Source organism: Lepisma saccharinum, chromosome 7 (assembly GCF_977018435.1).
Source record: "Lepisma saccharinum chromosome 7, izLepSacc3.1, whole genome shotgun sequence".
Classification (NCBI taxonomy): Eukaryota; Metazoa; Arthropoda; class Insecta; order Zygentoma; family Lepismatidae; genus Lepisma; species Lepisma saccharinum.
Window position 1 is genome coordinate 29,192,319 of NC_139235.1, and position 19,430 is coordinate 29,211,748.

Sequence of the window (19,430 nt, forward strand, 5' to 3'; positions counted from 1 at the left end):
TTTTTATTTTTCGATTAATTTCAGTGGTCACTGCCACCATCCTCGGAACTTGCTGTACTGTTGCTTGGCGTGCATCTTTTGTTTGTAGTTCTCTGGCTGCCATTAGATGCGCTGTTGTTAACTGTGCGTCTGGGTCTGTGTCGTCTGCTATTTCCAGGCGATAACTGTTGTAGTAGGGGAATCCAAGTGTGGTGCGCTTGCCCAGCAGCCAGAGAACTACAAACAAAAGACACACCAAGCAACAGTACAGCAAGTTCCGAGGATGGTGGCTGTTTGCGATTGCCGTAACTGTTTCACCATACTGATTTTTGCACGGATGCAGTAGACGTTTTTTTTGCTTGTAAATGCTATATTTGATGAATACACATGATTACATACACAAACTAAGAAGTACAACTAGATTGTGTTCCCGCAACACACACGCACGTCTTCGTAGAATGTTCCACTGCTGCCGACTGAGACTGTCTTGAGGCAGTGTTGCCAACTGTTCACGCCGCTTCACTGGCGTGCTGCAAGTCCCACTAAAATACACTGATTAATGATTAAAACCTGAACATTCTCCCCCCTCCTTGATTTACTAAATCAACATAAAATACTACAACAAGTTATTTCTCTGTTGGAAAAGGGATAAGTTTATGAATTGGTCTTTTAAATGTACCCTGAGTAGTGCGAACGTTCACTACTCTCACAAGTTTATCAGATCCTGTGTAGACCTCTTCGATGACTCCAGTCCTCCATGTGAGGGGTGGAACATGGTCTTCCTTCATTAGCACCAGCATCCCTGGTCTGAGATTGGGTTTCGTTGTTGTCCATTTGGTTCTCTGCTGCAGGTTGTTGAGATAGTCCCTTGACCACCGCTGCCAGATGTGTTGATAGATCCGTTGAATCCGTTGCCACCGATCCAGACGATTTTCTGCTATATGTGTTACATCAAGCCCGGGAAAGGATGTTAGAGGACTACCTGTTAGGAAATGACCTGGGGTGAGATAACTATTGTCAGTAGGGTCATTGGACATAGCAGTGATAGGACGTGAATTTAAACAGGCTTCGATTTGACAAATCAAAGTTGAAAGTTCTTCAAATGTGAAGTGCTGATTTCCAGCTGCTCTTCTTAAGTGGTATTTCATTGATTTTACCGCTGCTTCCTGCAGGCCATTGAAATGGGGCGCATGTGGAGGTATGAAATGCCATATGAATTCTTCTGATGCTGCATACTTGTGTATTTCAGTCTTGACTTCTTGAGACTCAAACAGCTGACGCAATTGTTGTAGTTCTCTGTAAGCTCCTACGAAGTTTGTTCCATTATCGCTGTATAAATTTCTACATTTTCCCCTTCTTGAAGTAAATCTCCTTAGAGCTGCGATAAAGGCAGATGATGTTAGATCCGAGACTAATTCTAGATGTATAGCCTTTGTAGTGAGACAGACGAAGACTGCTACATAACATTTTCTCGAAATCTTGCTTCTTGCATTTCCTGATTTCACATTAAATGGACCAGCATAATCCACTCCTGCATTGAGGAATGCTCTACCTGGTTGAAGTCTTGTTGATGGTAGTTGACCCATTAGTTGCTCTGACACAGATGATTTTAGCTTGAAGCAAGGTAAACAATTATGTATAACCTTCCTGATAACTTGTCTTGCTCTCGGAATCCAGTATTTTTGGCGAAGTGAGGCCAACAGTAGCTGAGAGCCCGCGTGAAGTAATCTCTGATGCTCTGCTAGTATAATGAGTCTTGTTAAATGATGCTCTGATGGCAATATGAGTTGGTGTTTGCTCTCATAGGGTATTTGAGCATTTTGTAGTCTCCCACCTACTCTAAGCATGCTGTTTTCGTCTATGAATGGATAGAGACTTCTTAATGGACTATCCCTTGCCACTTGTCCATTGCGTTGAAGCTCATGGAATGCTTCTCTGAAAACATCTTGTTGTGTTGCCTTGATTATTGCTGCCAGGCTGAGTCTTAAATCGTTTGCTGTTAGCTGCCCTGTTTTCTTGTTTTCACGATTCTTTGTGTTTTGAATGAAATGCTGGCAATAGGCAATGACTCTAACTAGTTTCGATAATGACGAAAATTTGTGAATGAAGGTCGTCGATGGAACTTGAATGACTAGTGATGTGACCCATTTTCTTTCTTCTGTAACTTCTTCTATCTCTTCGTTTGACGAAGAATTTGGCCATGATGAAGATTCTTCACTCAAGAATGTGGGTCCATTCCACCACAGTGTATTGTCTTGCAATGTGGCCGGTTCTACACCTCGAGATACAAGGTCCGCAGGATTGTCTTGTGATGACACGTGTCTCCATTGTGAAGGACTTGTTGAATCTTAAACTTGTGCCACCCTGTTGGCGATAAAAGTTTTCCACTTGTTTGGCGGCGATGACAGCCATGCTAGGACTATCTTAGAATCTGTCCAAAAATATACTTGACTGATTGCAAGATTGAGTACCGCTAATACTTTCTTCATTAATTTGGCAAGTAAAACTGCTCCACATAGTTCCAGACGTGGAAGTGTAACCTGTTTTACTGGAGCCACTCTTGATTTGGCGCAAAGAAGTTTAACTGCAACATCACGACTTCTGTTTGTTGACCTAACGTAGATTGCTGCACCGTAAGCCTTTGTACTGGCATCGCAGAATCCATGAAGCTGTATGTCGTTGATTTTTCCTTCAATCAAGATGAATCTACTGACTCGTATATCATTGATGCGTGGTAGGTTTCTATACAACTGCAACCATTGCTGCAATAACGTCGGTGGTAAGCTCTCGTCCCAATCGATGCTTTGAAACCACAACTGTTGTAGAAATGCCTTGAAACTGATGACTACAGGACTGACCAATCCAAGAGGATCGAATATTGAAGCGATTATTGACGTTACTCTTCTTTTGCTTATTTCTGCTGCGTGGGCAGATGTTGATGCTGCCTTGTTGGCGATTAAAAATTTGTCTGTGCCTGGATCCCAGAGTAGACCAAGAGTTTTGACACCTTTATCCTTATCTAACTGAAGTGGTAACTGCACTTCTCTGTGGCTATGAGGTACTGCCTCTAAAAGTGCGGGATGGTTAGAACACCATTTTCGAAGATTGAAACCGCCACTTCGTAGAAGATGGATTAATTCTTCTTGTAATTTCAGTGCATCCTCTACACTGTCACTGCCTGATAAACAATCATCCATGTACATATCTTCCCTTACAGCTCTTGCTGCATTCGGATACACGTGTTGTTGCTGTTCGGCTAGCATTTGTGTACACGCTGTTGCGAGGAATGAAGCTGGTTTTGTGCCATAAGTCACCGTTAAAAGTTAATAAGTGTCTACTTGGCTGTCTGATGAGTATCTCCAGAATATTCTCTGCAATGGTAAGTCGTCTTCATGCACCATAATTTGGCGGAACATTTTCTCCGTGTCTGCCATAAATGCTATGCTGTGTGTGCGAAATCGTAGAATGATGGAGTACAAATCTTGTTGCAGAATTGGACCTCCTAGTAAAATGTCGTTAAGTGAGTTTCCAGATGTAGTTTTGGCGCTGGCATCATAGACAACTCTGGTCTTCGTTGTGCTGCTGTCTGGCTTGAATACTGGATGATGAGGCATGTAGAATACTTGTGTGTCATCCTTGACTGTGTCTAACTTTCTCATGTGTCCTAAATTCTCGTATTCCTTCATGAAGTTCTTGTAATTTTCTCTCAGAGCTGGCTGCCTCTTCAATCTTCTCTCCAGTTGTTCCAGTCTACTCATGGCTTGCTGAGTTGAATCTCCTAATTGTGGATGATTTGGGTGTTTAGGTAGACATACTATGAAACGACCAGATTCGGATCGCGTTGTATTTAATTTAAAGTGCTCTTCACATAGTTCTTCTTCCTTAGATCTGTGTGGTGACTCTATTCCTTCCAACTCCCAGAAGCGTATAAGTTGTTTTTCCAAACTGTCATCTGTTCTTAGAAAACATGCAGTGACTGATGAGTTGCATTCTTGAGGCATGGATCCACCCAGTATCCATCCAAGTTGCGAATCTTGCAGAACAGGGTAATTGCCTTCTCTACTTAGACGTTCTGGCTTCAGTATGGACTAGAAAAGCCCTGCGCCCAAAAGAATGTCTATCTTGCCAGGTTTATTGAATGTGGGGTCTGCCAGTGCGATGTCCGTTGGAATATTCCATGTATCGTAGTTTATGTGCTCTGCAGGCATATCTCCAGTGATTTTTGGCAGAACTGAACAAGAGATTGTAGTTGAGAAGTCATTCGCGAGTGATGAAATGTTCACATTCACACTGAAGCGAGTTTCCGACGTTGAGTTATTTATCCCATGAATTGGAATGTACGCCCTTTGTTTCTTGAGATGCAGTCTTTGAACGGTTTCCTCCGTTACGATGTTTGATTGACTTCCATTATCTAGTAAGGCACGACATGTGACCAATCTTCCGTCCTTATCCTTCACTTGTACCAAAGCAGTTGAAAGTAGAACATGTGATGTGTGTCTGGTCTTGAAACTGCAGTATGATGCTTGCGTATTCTCCCGATTGTGAGTCTCACTCTCCGCCACTGAGCCTTGGGTGTCGGTGTGTCTGTTCTGTGTTTCCCTTCGAACAGCACCGAGCTTCCGTTGATCATCGTGCAGCAAAGTGTTGTGTTTCTGTGAACATACTCTGCAATTGCCTGATTTACAGTCCCTGCTTCGATGTGGCTTCAAACAGTTCCAACACAACTTGTTTTCACGCACACACTGTCTCCTTTGATGTACATTTGCACTGAGAAAACCTGGGCATGTATACAGAAAATGAGAAGGCTGTTGTTTACAATACAAACATGCATTTGATGAAGAAACCAAATATGAATGTGACTGCTGTGTAGTTTTGTTTGGTCCTTGCGGTTTGATAGTTTGTAGTGCTTGACATTTATGCTCGAGAAACGTAAAGAATTCTGATAGTGGTGGGAAGTCTTGCTCAGTGTGAGTTAATTCCCAATCACGTCTTGTTTGCATGTCTAATTGAGATAGGAAGTGCTGCAATAATATTACATCCTCTAAAGGTTGCGATAACTGTAATGCCTTTAATGCCGAAAGATTGCCTGTAATGGTATTTGCGAAGTGACGCAAATCTGACGCATTTTCCCTACTAACTGAGTGAATGTGCAAGAGTTCCTTTATGTGTGTTGCCGCTATGAGCTTCTTGTGTTCATAGCGCTGAACTAGCTGTTCCCAAGCTACTGTGTAGTTGCCTTCAGTGATTGGCAAATTCTGGATTAAGCGTAGTGCCTGACCCTTCACAGCTGATTTCAAATAATGGAATTTCTGAATTGCAGATAAGGTGTCATTATTGTGCACTAAGGCTACAAATGTATCCGAAAACCCTAACCATTTGTCGTAACTACCATCAAAAGTAGGAAGAGAAATTGAAGGTAGCTTGAGCTGGTTGTCTTTATTTGTAAATTTCTGAGCAGCTGATTCTTGACCCTGATTACTAATTACAGCATGTTTAGAAATTATGTTTTGCATTTGAACCTTTATTTGAAAGTACAACTCTTCAACTTCAATGCAGTAAGTTTCATGTTCTTCTGACTCGTCGTCTTCGAGTTCCAGCTGTGTTTACACTTCATTGAATTTTGCCCAAACATCTGATAAATACGGAGCACGGCATTTCACCTCCTCAATATTTTGAGTTTCCTCAAAGGTCTGAATGAATTCTAACAAACGTGTAAGTTGCCCCTTTACAACTCCGCGCTGTCGTATTAATTTCTTCCGTGCTTCTTGATTCATTGTAAAAGGAAGGGAAAGAAACAAGAGGGAAGAAATTGAGCTTGTGTGGGTGTTGTGTTAGCAGAAATGACTGACCTTTGTACAGCTGATTGCCGCTCCTGACTCCAGACGTCAACAAGGCTGCTCGGAGCTCCGTTGTTGATAGTGGCTGCAACACGAGAAGAATTGCTGGCCGCGACGAAATGAACTGCGCGCGAAACGTGCCACGCCCGAAATGTTCATGTAACTTTCTTAGTTCCCGTACTGAGAAATATACGTATGCTGCTATGTTCAATGTATGTAATACACAATAATGCTGCTGTCACTGTGTGTAATACACTAACCGAATGTACCGAGTGTGTTCTTGAAGCGACACGCACATAACTGTACTGCAATGACTGTTTTCACATCACAAACTACGCACTTGATAACGTCCACAATGGCATCCGTCCGCATGGAGGACCATACATGTTTGCGATTGCCGTAACTGTTTCACCATACTGATTTTTGCACGGATGCAGTAGACATTTTTTTTGCTTGTAAATGCTATATTTGATGAATACACATGATTACATACACAAACTAAGAAGTACAACTAGATTGTGTTCCCGCAACACACACGCACGTCTTCGTAGAATGTTCCACTGCTGCCGACTGAGACTGTCTTGAGGCAGTGTTGCCAACTGTTCACGCCGCTTCACTGGCGTGCTGCAAGTCCCACTAAAATACACTGATTAATGATTAAAACCTGAACAGTGGCATTGGCCACTGAAATTAATCGAAAAAGAAAGAACAGCTTCGCGGATAAAAGTGAGTACTAGTTTCTCCGTATTTATCCATTTTTGTTGTAATATCAGAAACTCAGTTGTAACTTTCATTTTTTAAATTCAAGTTTTGATAATATTAATGGTATTGATAATTACATTTTTTGCTATTTTTATCTTTAGTATACATTCCCTTTTTAAAGTATATTTACGCATGTGGATACAAACAGTTCGTAACTACATTTTTCTGCATATAAATGTAATATTACCCTTTGTTTCTCTTGCGGAACCCTTGATTTTTCACAAAACTAGGCTTTACATTATCATTATAAGAGATATAGTTGAATTTTCTGAAATAATGAAGAATTTCTAAAAAGTGTACCCATCATACTTAGGTCATTTCTTGCTCAAATAACCTTTTCAGTTTGTAGTGTGAAGTTTTTTTAAATATATAGAAATATTTTAAAAATATATAATCTTTGTTAAAGAATAAAGCACAAATTTGTGAACTATGTGATTATTTGAAATATTACAGAATTTTTATAATCTGAATTGCTCATGTAACTGTTTAGAATTTTGAGGTACATAAATACTTTGTGATTATGTAAATAAGATAAGATGTTAATTATAATTTGTAAGGTATTGATAATAGTACAAAGCATAAGTTAGTGCCAGTAACGGAATTTTTTCATCGCTGTACAACACTGAATATTACAACGTTTTACTTCAAATAGTTTTATTTCTTTGTAAAGATTTATTTTTAGAACTAATGTTCTGTAAATTGAACTGCATTTGTAATATATTTCCCTGTGAACACATGCATTTGTTGTGATTACATCATGAATTTTTTTCTTGGCTACAAATTATATCAATATCATCATGATATTGATATAAAAGCCATTTGGCAAGAAAAATTTAGCTCTATTATTACTTGTATAAAAGGAAATTACATACATTTTTCTTAATGGCAATTAGAAATTAAACTCTGTTATCTTCTTACATGTGGTTTATCTTCTTAATTTCAAATAAAGTTCTAAATTCTGTAAAAAAGATCAAGATATTAACTCATTTCCACCACAGTAAAACATTCAGAAACAATAAAGAAAAATGTTAGAAAATACTCATAAGTCCAGAGCCATCTATTGTTCACCATTGCAATCTATATCCCAACATAGTAGCAATTTTTTTTAAAAAACCTATTTTATTTCAAATTATTCAATAATAAGTTATCATCAGACAATATTGTAAACAAACTATTTAAATTTGTTAATATAAAACTTTGTAGAAATTATGTCAATTTGTATTCAATTCTGGAAAGAAAATATCAATAAAGAATGAGGTAAAAAAATGATCATGAGCACTACTGAAAAGAAGATGGTTGAAGCTGAAATGAAAAAATTGTAAGTATCTTATTTCTTGATCCCAGGTTGCGTTTTTACCGAAGCAAAGTGACGTGCATTGTTGTATTACTCCTAGAGTGTTTAAAAACGTCATAAATAAGATTATGAGACTCAGAAGGGATAAATGACTTAAGATAAATTATACATGCAAGACTGATACTGAACAAAGAACTAAGCAGGTAATTTCAGTGCAAGTGTATAAAAGGAAAATCACCACAAAATGGAGAAGAAACTAGATAAAATAATGGCATTGATAATGGACACAAAAGTTAGTCTAGAAAGAAGTTTAGGTCATTTAGATCAAAAGGTAAGGGAATTGAAAAGTGAAATGAAACAAATGCAAAAGGGACACAGCAATGCAACAGACATAGAAGAGGTATGTAAATTCTTGTGCCCAGAAGATGATGCATGTCCACCTTCAGGTGTAGTTATTGCCACAAACAGTTTTGATTTGGAAAAAGAAGGTAAAGACAATGTGGAACAAAGCAACAAGTGTATAGTTAATGCCTTAAGTGAAATTAGAGAGTCTCTTAAGGAGAGTAGTAAAATCAATGCAAGCTTACTTGAATTTATGGAAGTAAATGTACATCACCAGAACAGTTTGCATAAGAATAATTCTACGTGCTTTTCTCAAAATCAAACACATGATGTAAAGCGACTTAAGATTGTCAGCTCCAAGATATCCAGTAGTAGTAACGACTCCTCAGATAGTCACAAACAAGAGAAAATGGTGAAGAAAGTAAAAAGTAGAAAGAAGAAAAAGCGGAAAAAGAAATTGAGAAGGGAAGCTGGATGTAGAAGTTCCGACAGTGAGAAGCCGTATTTCATAGAAGATAAAGACTTACCAATGCTTAGTGAAGATGTCAGAAGACACACAAAGTGGAAAACTTTTAAGGTAAAGCATGTTACAACCAGTACGGAAGATGAAGGAATTTGTTCTGCAAGTTCTGAGCAAACAGGAAATAAAGACTACGAGACACAAAAGAAAAAAGTGAAAATGAAGAAGCAAGGTGATCATAAAGGCAACAATACAGACAATCTTGGATCCGAAAACACACACACGAAATTTTTAGTATTGCCTTAATGTCAATAGTGTGCTTTGTGAAATTAACCAGATGTATATATTGTAATTCTTTCAAAAGTGATTTACAGTGAAACATGTTGTTGTCTTGTTCTTTCATAAGTCTTTGAAAAAAAAAAAAAAAAAAAAAAAAAAAAAAAGTTAAGTGCAAGAATATGTTAGAAGCTTATGTTTATTAACTTAACTACTTTTGTTTTCTCATAAGTGTACTATGAATTATGTTTTAATAATAAGTTGAGTGGTAGGTAGTACTTTTAAAATATTAGAGATGATAAGTGTGTATGCATGTTCATGTATATCTCTATATGTGCATACATCTAGGTATGTTGATGTAATGAAAACTGCTTTGCTGGCAAAACCTAAATCAAGTATTTAGAGAATTGAAAAGTATCAGTTTTTAAATATCACTATTTAGTACAGTCAGCTGAAAATAAATACATTATTTTTATATTCTTCATGTCTGAAAATAACATTATTATTCATGATGCTAGTCCAGCATTTGTATACCGATGTCTTTGCATTTTATGTTTAATTCTTGAACTCCGAATAATAACAAATGAGTAAATATTTGTGTCAGTATGTAAGAACATGTATTTAAAATAGTAAACAAATAACCCACGGACACATACTTCAATAAGATGCATTCTTGTGATACAGTGTACTAAATATTTATTCACATGCTATTGCAAGGTGTTACATAATGTTTTCAGAGATCTGAATTTATGTTTGTACAACAGCAAAGTAAGATATTTCTGCATGTTTATCTATTATTGTGAGACATGTATGCTCATTTTTGAAGCAATCTATGTTTTTAGCCTTCCGTTGAATTATCTGCAGACAATGATTCGGTACTATAATATGTTATAAAAGTGTTTTCTGTAGAATTACATGTAATGTTGATTAGATTGCAGAGAGTAAATATGGTGAAGTGCAATGTACTTTGTGATACATTTGCAGCCAGCTGTATACTTTTATGCTATTAATCGATTGCAAAGTTCTTGATAACATGACACTAGGAGAAAACTTACCTGAAATTGTATTGGCATTGTAAAAACAAACATTTGTAAAGATCAATCTGGTGTCCACATCTCTGTTGAAGACAAATATTTCAAAGGCATTATAGTAATTAGGGTAATGTTTGACTTCTAGATAATGAGTTATATTTACAGTATTCCATTACTTCGGTCAGTGTCTCAGTCACATGTAAGGTATTTAGTAGTCTGTCTCATGTGATTTACTGTACTTTGAATGTTCAATCTTGAAATTGAGTGGTCAATTAGGTCTAATATTTCACTCGTGGTTCATTCTTAATTAGTACAACATAGATACAAACATATAAATAAAAATTTTATTTTATAAAGTTGCTGTGGCAGTATTGTAGATACACGGTATTTGGCGTAACGATATTTATGGTATAAAATAATAATAAAAAGAAATGGTATTTCTTATTTAGATGGTAATTTGTCTGGTTCATTGAAATAATCACTTTAATCAATGCAATCCCATTTTAGCTTAATTATACTGACTGTTTAATTTTTCTAATTATTCAGACATAAGTGCATGGTAATATATATATATATTTAATAGTAAAAAAAAAAAAATAGTAAAGTACAAGGTATGCAATATTTTCTTAGTAATGTAAATTTGGTAATATTTTGTAACTTGATATACACATAGACGCGTAAGCTCTGTAGAGTGATATATTAAATGTGATGAAAATGTATATGTGATACCCTTAGATTTCTCAAGGTAATATTATAAAATCACATAATATTTATTTTCCAGTATAATGTAAGTTGTACCTAGCTCGTCGGATCTATATTTCCTTAAATGTTTTGTTCTTTGTGAATAGTTAAGATATGCAGCCTTAATTTTTGAATATTCAATCTTGATATGCAATGAGCATAAACACTGATGGTATGTGAATAGTCGGAATAACCAGTTAACAAATTTTGTGCTTTCACTCATAGTTAATACTCAGCATAATATCTGCAAGAGCAAATAACCAAAATTTTAAATTTGCAAGATTAATAAGGTGGTATTGCGCCGATATGGCATTCCACACACTTACCTGTAAAAGAATATGCCCAGTGTTTAATTAGTTACTGCTGAAGGTAAAATTAGTATGCTCCTTCAATATGCTTCTTTTGTCCATGTTCAGGTATAATTGGCATTTGAATGACATGTGGTGTACACACGCTCAGTTGCAAATATACTGCATACATAATATCCATTCCTTAAACTTATTTTATTCATGTTGACAATGTGAGGTCAGCAAAAATAAATATATTTATATATATGTGCATCTTGCTCACAAATGAAGAGTTTGTACTATTTCTTGTATTGCATTAAGATTGGACGTAGCAAAGTGCTTCCTGCTTAATTTCGTTAAAATTTCTTGTAGAACTTACTACTATTTTGTAACATGATTGTTGCATATTGTCATTGCAAATTAGTCATTCACTCAGGTATTATACCATATTTGCTATTCTTGTTTTTTATAGCATTATGCTATTAAGCTAGCATATAAAAAAAATATATATATATATATATATATGGGTTCATTTCATAATTTCACACAAATATAATTTTGCCTTTGTATGTTTCCATATAAACATAGTAAAACTAAAAATCATTGTGAAATAAATTTATTTATGTAAATGTTTCAAAACAAAACAGAAAAGTTCAGGACATTCAAAAAACAAATTGTAATTATATCATTTGTACAAGAAAAATTTCATACTTATGTACATTTTAAAATTTCATGTAAAATTTCTTGGTTGAGTTGTGCAGTGGATGGTTTGGGATATTCAGGGTCTGTAGTTCGAACCCATGTTGAGTGCCATATATCAATATCATCATGATATTGATATAAAAGCCATTTGGCAAGAAAAATTTAGCTCTATTATTACTTGTATAAAAGGAAATTACATACATTTTTCTTAATGGCAATTAGAAATTAAACTCTGTTATCTTCTTACATGTGGTTTATCTTCTTAATTTCAAATAAAGTTCTAAATTCTGTAAAAAAGATCAAGATATTAACTCATTTCCACCACAGTAAAACATTCAGAAACAATAAAGAAAAATGTTAGAAAATACTCATAAGTCCAGAGCCATCTATTGTTCACCATTGCAATCTATATCCCAACATAGTAGCAATTTTTTTTAAAAAACCTATTTTATTTCAAAGTATTCAATAATAAGTTATCATCAGACAATATTGTAAACAAACTATTTAAATTTGTTAATATAAAACTTTGTAGAAATTATGTCAATTTGTATTCAATTCTGGAAAGAAAATATCAATAAAGAATGAGGTAAAAAAATGATCATGAGCACTACTGAAAAGAAGATGGTTGAAGCTGAAATGAAAAAATTGTAAGTATCTTATTTCTTGATCCCAGGTTGCGTTTTTACCGAAGCAAAGTGACGTGCATTGTTGTATTACTCCTAGAGTGTTTAAAAACGTCACAAAATGTTTTTGTACATTTTTATTGTTTTGCTTTATTTTACTTTGCTTTTTGTGCCACTTTTGGCTAATTTGCGAAGATGGGGATGAGAGATGATATGACGAGACTAGGCAGACGAGACTTTCCCGTTCCTATTTATCCTCATGCAGTGCACTACAAAATTTCCCAAACCTAAATTCTCCTTAAAAAAAAAAATCATAGAGCCACCGCACTTTGGATTCACCCGTCAAGCAACGCACGGATACGCAGCATTGTGATTGTTAACGTGAGATCATACCCTTAAAGCTCCAAGTTAAAAAAAAAAAATCAACGTCCAAAATAACACATATGGTGACCAACCGGTTAGAATGAACAGCTCTGCAAATGAATTAAGCTCACCCCTACCCTTACCTTTAACTTAAATTCCCGCAGGCTTTTAGAAAGAAAGACAAAACAATTAATCTACACTGATGGATGAAATTCGTAAACTAAAAAAAAATTCAGCAGTTCCGCTTAACCGGAAAAGGGGGGGGGGGAAGTATGCTAGCTTTCCGTACACCCCAACCCAGAACAGTAGAATTTAACATAAAACCCTTGCTGAAATGGAAGTTCAGTTTATCGACTTATGAGACCAGAGCGAGATGAATCTTTCCATCCTGAAAGAAATATTCTTATTAACATAATACCATTTAAATTACATCAAACATGCCTGGATACAAAATGCCAATTTGGAGTCAGGAATACTGCTTTGACTACAACTATTTATTTGCATTAGCACATAAACAAACTTGTATTGGACAATAAATATTTTTCATACATGTCAATTGCCAAGTACAAATTATTATTTTTCCTACCGAAATATTATATCTGTTTCAAATACTGGCATTGTATTATCCAAACAAAACCACAACTGAATCATTCATCAAAGTTTGTCGTAAAGACATACGTCAGAGACCTTTAACCTTCTTTAACGACTGTAAGTAAAATTTCTCAACGTTCTTATTTACTTTTTTCCAATATGGCTGCCACGGACGCCAAGTTTTCCGCCAAATCTTAAAACAAAGAAAGCACACGAATTATGGCCATTTGTGACACACGGATGCTAGCATTATTATATTTGAGAAAGAATTTGGGTGTAGATCACAATTCTTCCTATTCTTGTAACTGTGATGCAAGGAATGACATCAAAACAGTACTTACGGATCAGATGCCATCGGGGAAATTTCCGTTATGTTTAATTTAAAATATCCATTAGACACAATGGAGAATCCATACTCATCGAGATTCTTGACAAACAGTCCTTCCTGAACAATTTAAGACATATGGATTCACTTAACACTTCCCATTATGTTCGATTTCCATTGATGCTTCGTCCAATTCCTTTTACATCCACCAAGATTCTTTCCTCTCCCGGACCGAGTCCTGAACCGTTCCTTCGATTCCGATTCCTGCTCTTTCCAATCCACCGCTTATGCACAGGTAACGGGTGTGATGACCCGTTCCTCAAACCAGTTCACTTTTATTGTGCAGTCTTCCGGCGTTGACGAAAGTTTTTCTTTTGTTGCAATACCAAAACGTAAGTTACTAATTGCGATATAATTTTAAATGTTCATAATCTAATTTAAATATTATTTTTTGTAGTATACACAATACAATCTTATTTATAACACTTATACAAACATTCGTGTTAATTTTCACATAAAGTATCTTGAGGCCATCTATTGTCAAATCTTTGTACTAATGTTCGATTCAAGGTAAATTTAACACTTAAATGCCATCTATCGGCAGTTTCGGCACAATCGGCCTTAAATCACTTTACAAATGTTACAGCCATGACAAATATTGTCATAGTTGGCGCCCAACTAAAGGCCGAACCCATATAAACAATTCTTACAATAGATTTATATTCAACTGAACATAGAACATAGACTCTCATAATCACAAAAAATCAATTACATCATTTACAACATCATACTATTTACAACAAGAACACAGTATGAATTTCACAGGAAGGGAATGCTCATGTCGCCCTGGTCATCACATAATTGCAAATTTCATCAGGTATTGAGTGAGTCTATGACCCATCAGTCGCGTGCTGTCCCGCCGCAAAACCTTGCTCACTTGGCTCCACAGCCCGCCGCAGGCAAGATTCCACTTGGACTAACAAGGCAATTATTACCTGATATTTCGAATCCGGACAAAACTGGGCATCAACATTCTAAGTAATCCCTTAATTTTTTTTTAATAACACATGCCCAAACCCGCAAATGAATAGCTTACTCTGCAATTTGTCTAACTCTCCTATCTTCACAACTCTAACTATCGTTAGTAATTGCAGTTCCCAACTAGCATACTCCGGCCCGCCGCTGAATCCCTCCTACTTGGCCATAATAGCCCGCTGCAGGTGATCTACTTGACCTGTATGCGTCATTGCTGAACACTACACCTTACTCTTGATCAGTATAAGTAGGCTCACTCACGAGACAAACAAGTGAGTCAAGTTCCTGCAACCTTTCATGAATCAGTTAAGCTCTTCGTGATATACCTCTACCACAAAGGTGTCATGAATGTAAAGTCTCTATGCATTTCACAATAATGTTTCATTATGCGTGTCGAATCAAATTCGATTATTTTAGAAAAATCTTTCAAAGTCAGATGGAAATACTGTCATTAAAAGTTATCTGCTGATGTGTGTTTCTAATAACACGCGTGCCCAAGTTATCGCACCTTTATCGCTATTAACATGTTCCATCAGGATTACCAGGCTGCTGACAACGAACAGAAACAAATTAACAATATGCGAAAACCCCTTTCTAAAAATTTCACTACTTCACCTAGAATGCAGGTTACCATCGGGTGTGAGTGTAAGAACTACTCCCCCTGCCATCACCATACAATCTGTGATAAGGAATATAATTTTCAATTATTCCTATTAAACCTCTTTAAGGTTAGTTAGTCCGAGACTTTTCTGTGTCGGGATGAAACCTATCCTCGGTTTGCTTGCTATCCCCCTTTGACACTTTCTCGAGTCACCATGTTACTATCATGTATCGGAACTACACCCTAAAGGAAGAGCATATGAACCTGTCCTTAGGTCACAATACTGGACTTTATGTTCCCGCAGAACAAAACAAAAGCATAACTCTTTCTTTAAACAAAGATTTCTCTTTAAAATTTATTTATTAATATTATATGTAAATACTTTTAATATAGGGTTTGCATACACGTTTCTTAAATTTCAGCATCGGAACCGGAAACTAAATTAATGGATCAACATGTCTAGCAATAAAACTACTGACTTTGTACCATCTATACCGTCCAAAAATAAGCCACATTGTTACCCTATGGCATTAAATGATATTACTTCACGATTCGCAAGAGACAATACATGCACACAACAACTACTATGCAATCTGTATGTCCCAGTTTTTACATACAAATAACATTAATGACTTCAAATATACCTATCTCTTTTCTTATATATTTATTTACTCGTATTTATTTAAATTTATGCAACTGCATAAGAATTTTAGCTCACATATAGTTCAACGTACTAGAAGACTGAACTCAATTGCCATGACCAAATCTAAAAGTGGATGACAGCGTTTATTATTCATGAAAGTTTGTCACATTCCCTATAAATTTTCACAAGACATGTTCGAATGGATATTTAGTCCCTGTACCTCCGAAAAGTTTCGCGGAAAGTTAACTAACGGATAATCATAAGGTAAGTCAGCTACATTACAAAGATGAAGTTAAATTAACTTCACGTCATCCTCATCACATCTTCGGCGTACATGAGTACGATGCATGATCAAGCTTGTTTTAATGATCAACGTACACGAAAAAGAGGATATAGCATGATATGCTTCCAGACAAAATTCCCTCTTCTTGAGTTTCAAACCCCGTTGTCTGAATTTTCTTTTACGCACATGCTTCGGATGAGTCATTAACGTTCTCTTTACACCCGGGCGATTATTTAAGCCAGGCTTGGTAGTGTGTTTCAATCTGAATCTGACGCCCTTTCTGATTCTATTCCTAAATTTAATTTTCGAAAGGTTTCTGAGAAATACCCCTTGGTTCATATGTTTGTGCCATCTGTCAACATTGCACTGTGGTTGACAAATAAAGTCAGTTCCGAAGTACTTTTGTGCATGCCCATAGCCTGATCCCTCTGGAACATTTCCTTTGTCTGCATGACATGACAACTTCAAAGACAACCTTGGTGAATGCTTTCGATCATCCCATGAGGAAAGGACCCCAACTAAGACTATTAAGCTATGATTAGTTATGCAACTTTGTTCTTGAGTGGACACATTACTTTTAATGTACCCGTTAACGTGACGAGTTTCCACACCAACAGCTCTTCCCAATGAATCTACAATTACATGATTATTCTCTAACTTAGCTTCACAAGGGACAAATATATAACTAGGAGAGAGATGTGCGTTTGCACAGTTTACAACAACAAGTTCCCTTCTCTCAAATTGTCCTAATTCATACGTGAGAATTTCTTTTTTGAGGGTGGAACCTAAATATACAAAGTTCTGAGCACCTCCGCAAGCGCCTGAATTCCCACCAAAAACCTGCATGTTTTTGACACATTCTGTATCCAGTGACACATCAACTTTATGGTCACCCTGTATTTTTATGATTTTGTCATCATATACATTTTCATTTGTCTTTTTCTCCTCCTCCCTGCCACCGTGGCTTTCATTTTCAGAAGGTGAGAGACAAACTGAAATTTCAATTTTTCCCTGCATTAACGGATAAGAACTTGCATGAGATCCCCCTTGAAATTCAAGTAGACCCGCCTTAAGTTCTTCTATAAATTCTTTTTGACTCTGTACTACTTCCTGAAAGTCATTATTGCAATCTTTACTGATCACATCCCAATCCTCACACAATTCACTTAATTTCTGATTAACACCTTTAAAGCTGTCACCAAAGTCTCTTTTCAGTTCACTGGTGAATATTTCTTTAAGTTCTCCTTTGAGTTCCCTTTTGGAACTGGTGAGATTATCACTAATTTCCCTCTTGAGAGCTTGATTTCTCTCACTGAGTTCCCTTTTGGACCTAGTAAATTTATCACTTATTTCTATCTTGAGAGCTTGAATTCTCTCCTTGAGTTCACCTTTAAGTTCCTTGGTGGTACTTATGAGTTTATCACCAAGTTCCCCTTTGAGAGCTTCATTACTCTCTTTGAGTTCACCTTTGAGAGCTTCATTACTCTCTTTGAGTTCACCTTTGAGAGCTTCATTACTCTCTTTGATGAACGCAAACAGGGCATCGAGCGTCACTGGCTCATGTTCAGTACCCATAATGAAAGATTTACCCAATCTACTAAAAAAAATCTACTTTTTTTTTTTTTAAGATAATCTGCACGAACAATTCAACAATGCCTGAGTCTCATAATCTTTCTATGACGAGACTAGGCAGACGAGACTTTCCCGTTCCTATTTATCCTCATGCAGTGCACTACAAAATTTCCCAAACCTAAATTCTCCTTAAAAAAAAAAATTCATAGAGCCACCGCACTTTGGATTCACCCGTCAAGCAACGCACGGATACGCAGCATTGTGATTGTTAACGTGAGATCATACCCTTAAAGCTCCAAGTTAAAAAAAAAAATCAACGTCCAAAATAACACATATGGTGACCAACCGGTTAGAATGAACAGCTCTGCAAATGAATTAAGCTCACCCCTAGCCCTTACCTTTAACTTAAATTCCCGCAGGCTTTTAGAAAGAAAGACAAAACAATTAATCTACACTGATGGATGAAATTCGTAAACTAAAAAAAAATTCAGCAGTTCCGCTTAACCGGAAAAGGGGGGGGGGAAGTATGCTAGCTTTCCGTACACCCCAACCCAGAACAGTAGAATTTAACATAAAACCCTTGCTGAAATGGAAGTTCAGTTTATCGACTTATGAGACCAGAGCGAGATGAATCTTTCCATCCTGAAAGAAATATTCTTATTAACATAATACCATTTAAATTACATCAAACATGCCTGGATACAAAATGCCAATTTGGAGTCAGGAATACTGCTTTGACTACAACTATTTATTTGCATTAGCACATAAACAAACTTGTATTGGACAATAAATATTTTTCATACATGTCAATTGCCAAGTACAAATTATTATTTTTCCTACAGAAATATTATATCTGTTTCAAATACTGGCATTGTATTATCCAAACAAAACCACAACTGAATCATTCATCAAAGTTTGTCGTAAAGACATACGTCAGAGACCTTTAACCTTCTTTAACGACTGTAAGTAAAATTTCTCAACGTTCTTATTTACTTTTTTCCAATATGGCTGCCACGGACGCCAAGTTTTCCGCCAAATCTTAAAACAAAGAAAGCACACGAATTATGGCCATTTGTGACACACGGATGCTAGCATTATTATATTTGAGAAAGAATTTGGGTGTAGATCACAATTCTTCCTATTCTTGTAACTGTGATGCAAGGAATGACATCAAAACAGTACTTACGGATCAGATGCCATCGGGGAAATTTCCGTTATGTTTAATTTAAAATATCCATCTTTAGACACAATGGAAAATCCATACTCATCGAGATTCTTGACAAACAGTCCTTCCTGAACAATTTAAGACATATGGATTCACTTAACACTTCCCATTATGTTCGATTTCCATTGATGCTTCGTCCAATTCCTTTTACATCCACCAAGATTCTTTCCTCTCCCGGACCGAGTCCTGAACCGTTCCTTCGATTTCGATTCCTGCTCTTTCCAATCCACCGCTTATGCACAGGTAACGGGTGTGATGACCCGTTCCTCAAACCAGTTCACTTTTATTGTGCAGTCTTCCGGCGTTGACGAAAGTTTTTCTTTTGTTGCAATACCAAAACGTAAGTTACTAATTGCGATATAATTTTAAATGTTCTAATCTAATTTAAATATTATTTTTTGTACTATACACAATACAATCTTATTTATAACACTTATACAAACATTCGTGTTAATTTT

At 36.2% G+C, this 19,430-nt stretch overlaps 3 protein-coding genes across 3 annotated transcripts; all 3 read right to left on the bottom strand.

The window, feature by feature from the left end:
• Positions 1-605: 605 nt before the first annotated feature.
• LOC145990402 (uncharacterized) lies at positions 606-1,565 on the bottom strand. Its single transcript, XM_083126098.1, has one exon. The coding sequence runs from the start codon at positions 1,563-1,565 to the stop codon at positions 606-608; it is 960 nt and encodes a 319-aa protein (XP_082982224.1).
• A 762-nt stretch (positions 1,566-2,327) lies between these two features.
• Positions 2,328-3,242, bottom strand: LOC145990404 (uncharacterized). Its single transcript, XM_083126099.1, has one exon. It carries the CDS (start codon positions 3,240-3,242, stop codon positions 2,328-2,330), a length of 915 nt encoding a protein of 304 aa, XP_082982225.1.
• Positions 3,243-3,302: 60 nt separating this feature from the next.
• Positions 3,303-3,980, bottom strand: LOC145990405 (uncharacterized). Its single transcript, XM_083126100.1, has one exon. The coding sequence runs from the start codon at positions 3,978-3,980 to the stop codon at positions 3,303-3,305; it is 678 nt and encodes a 225-aa protein (XP_082982226.1).
• Between the last annotated feature and the right edge of the window lie 15,450 nt (positions 3,981-19,430).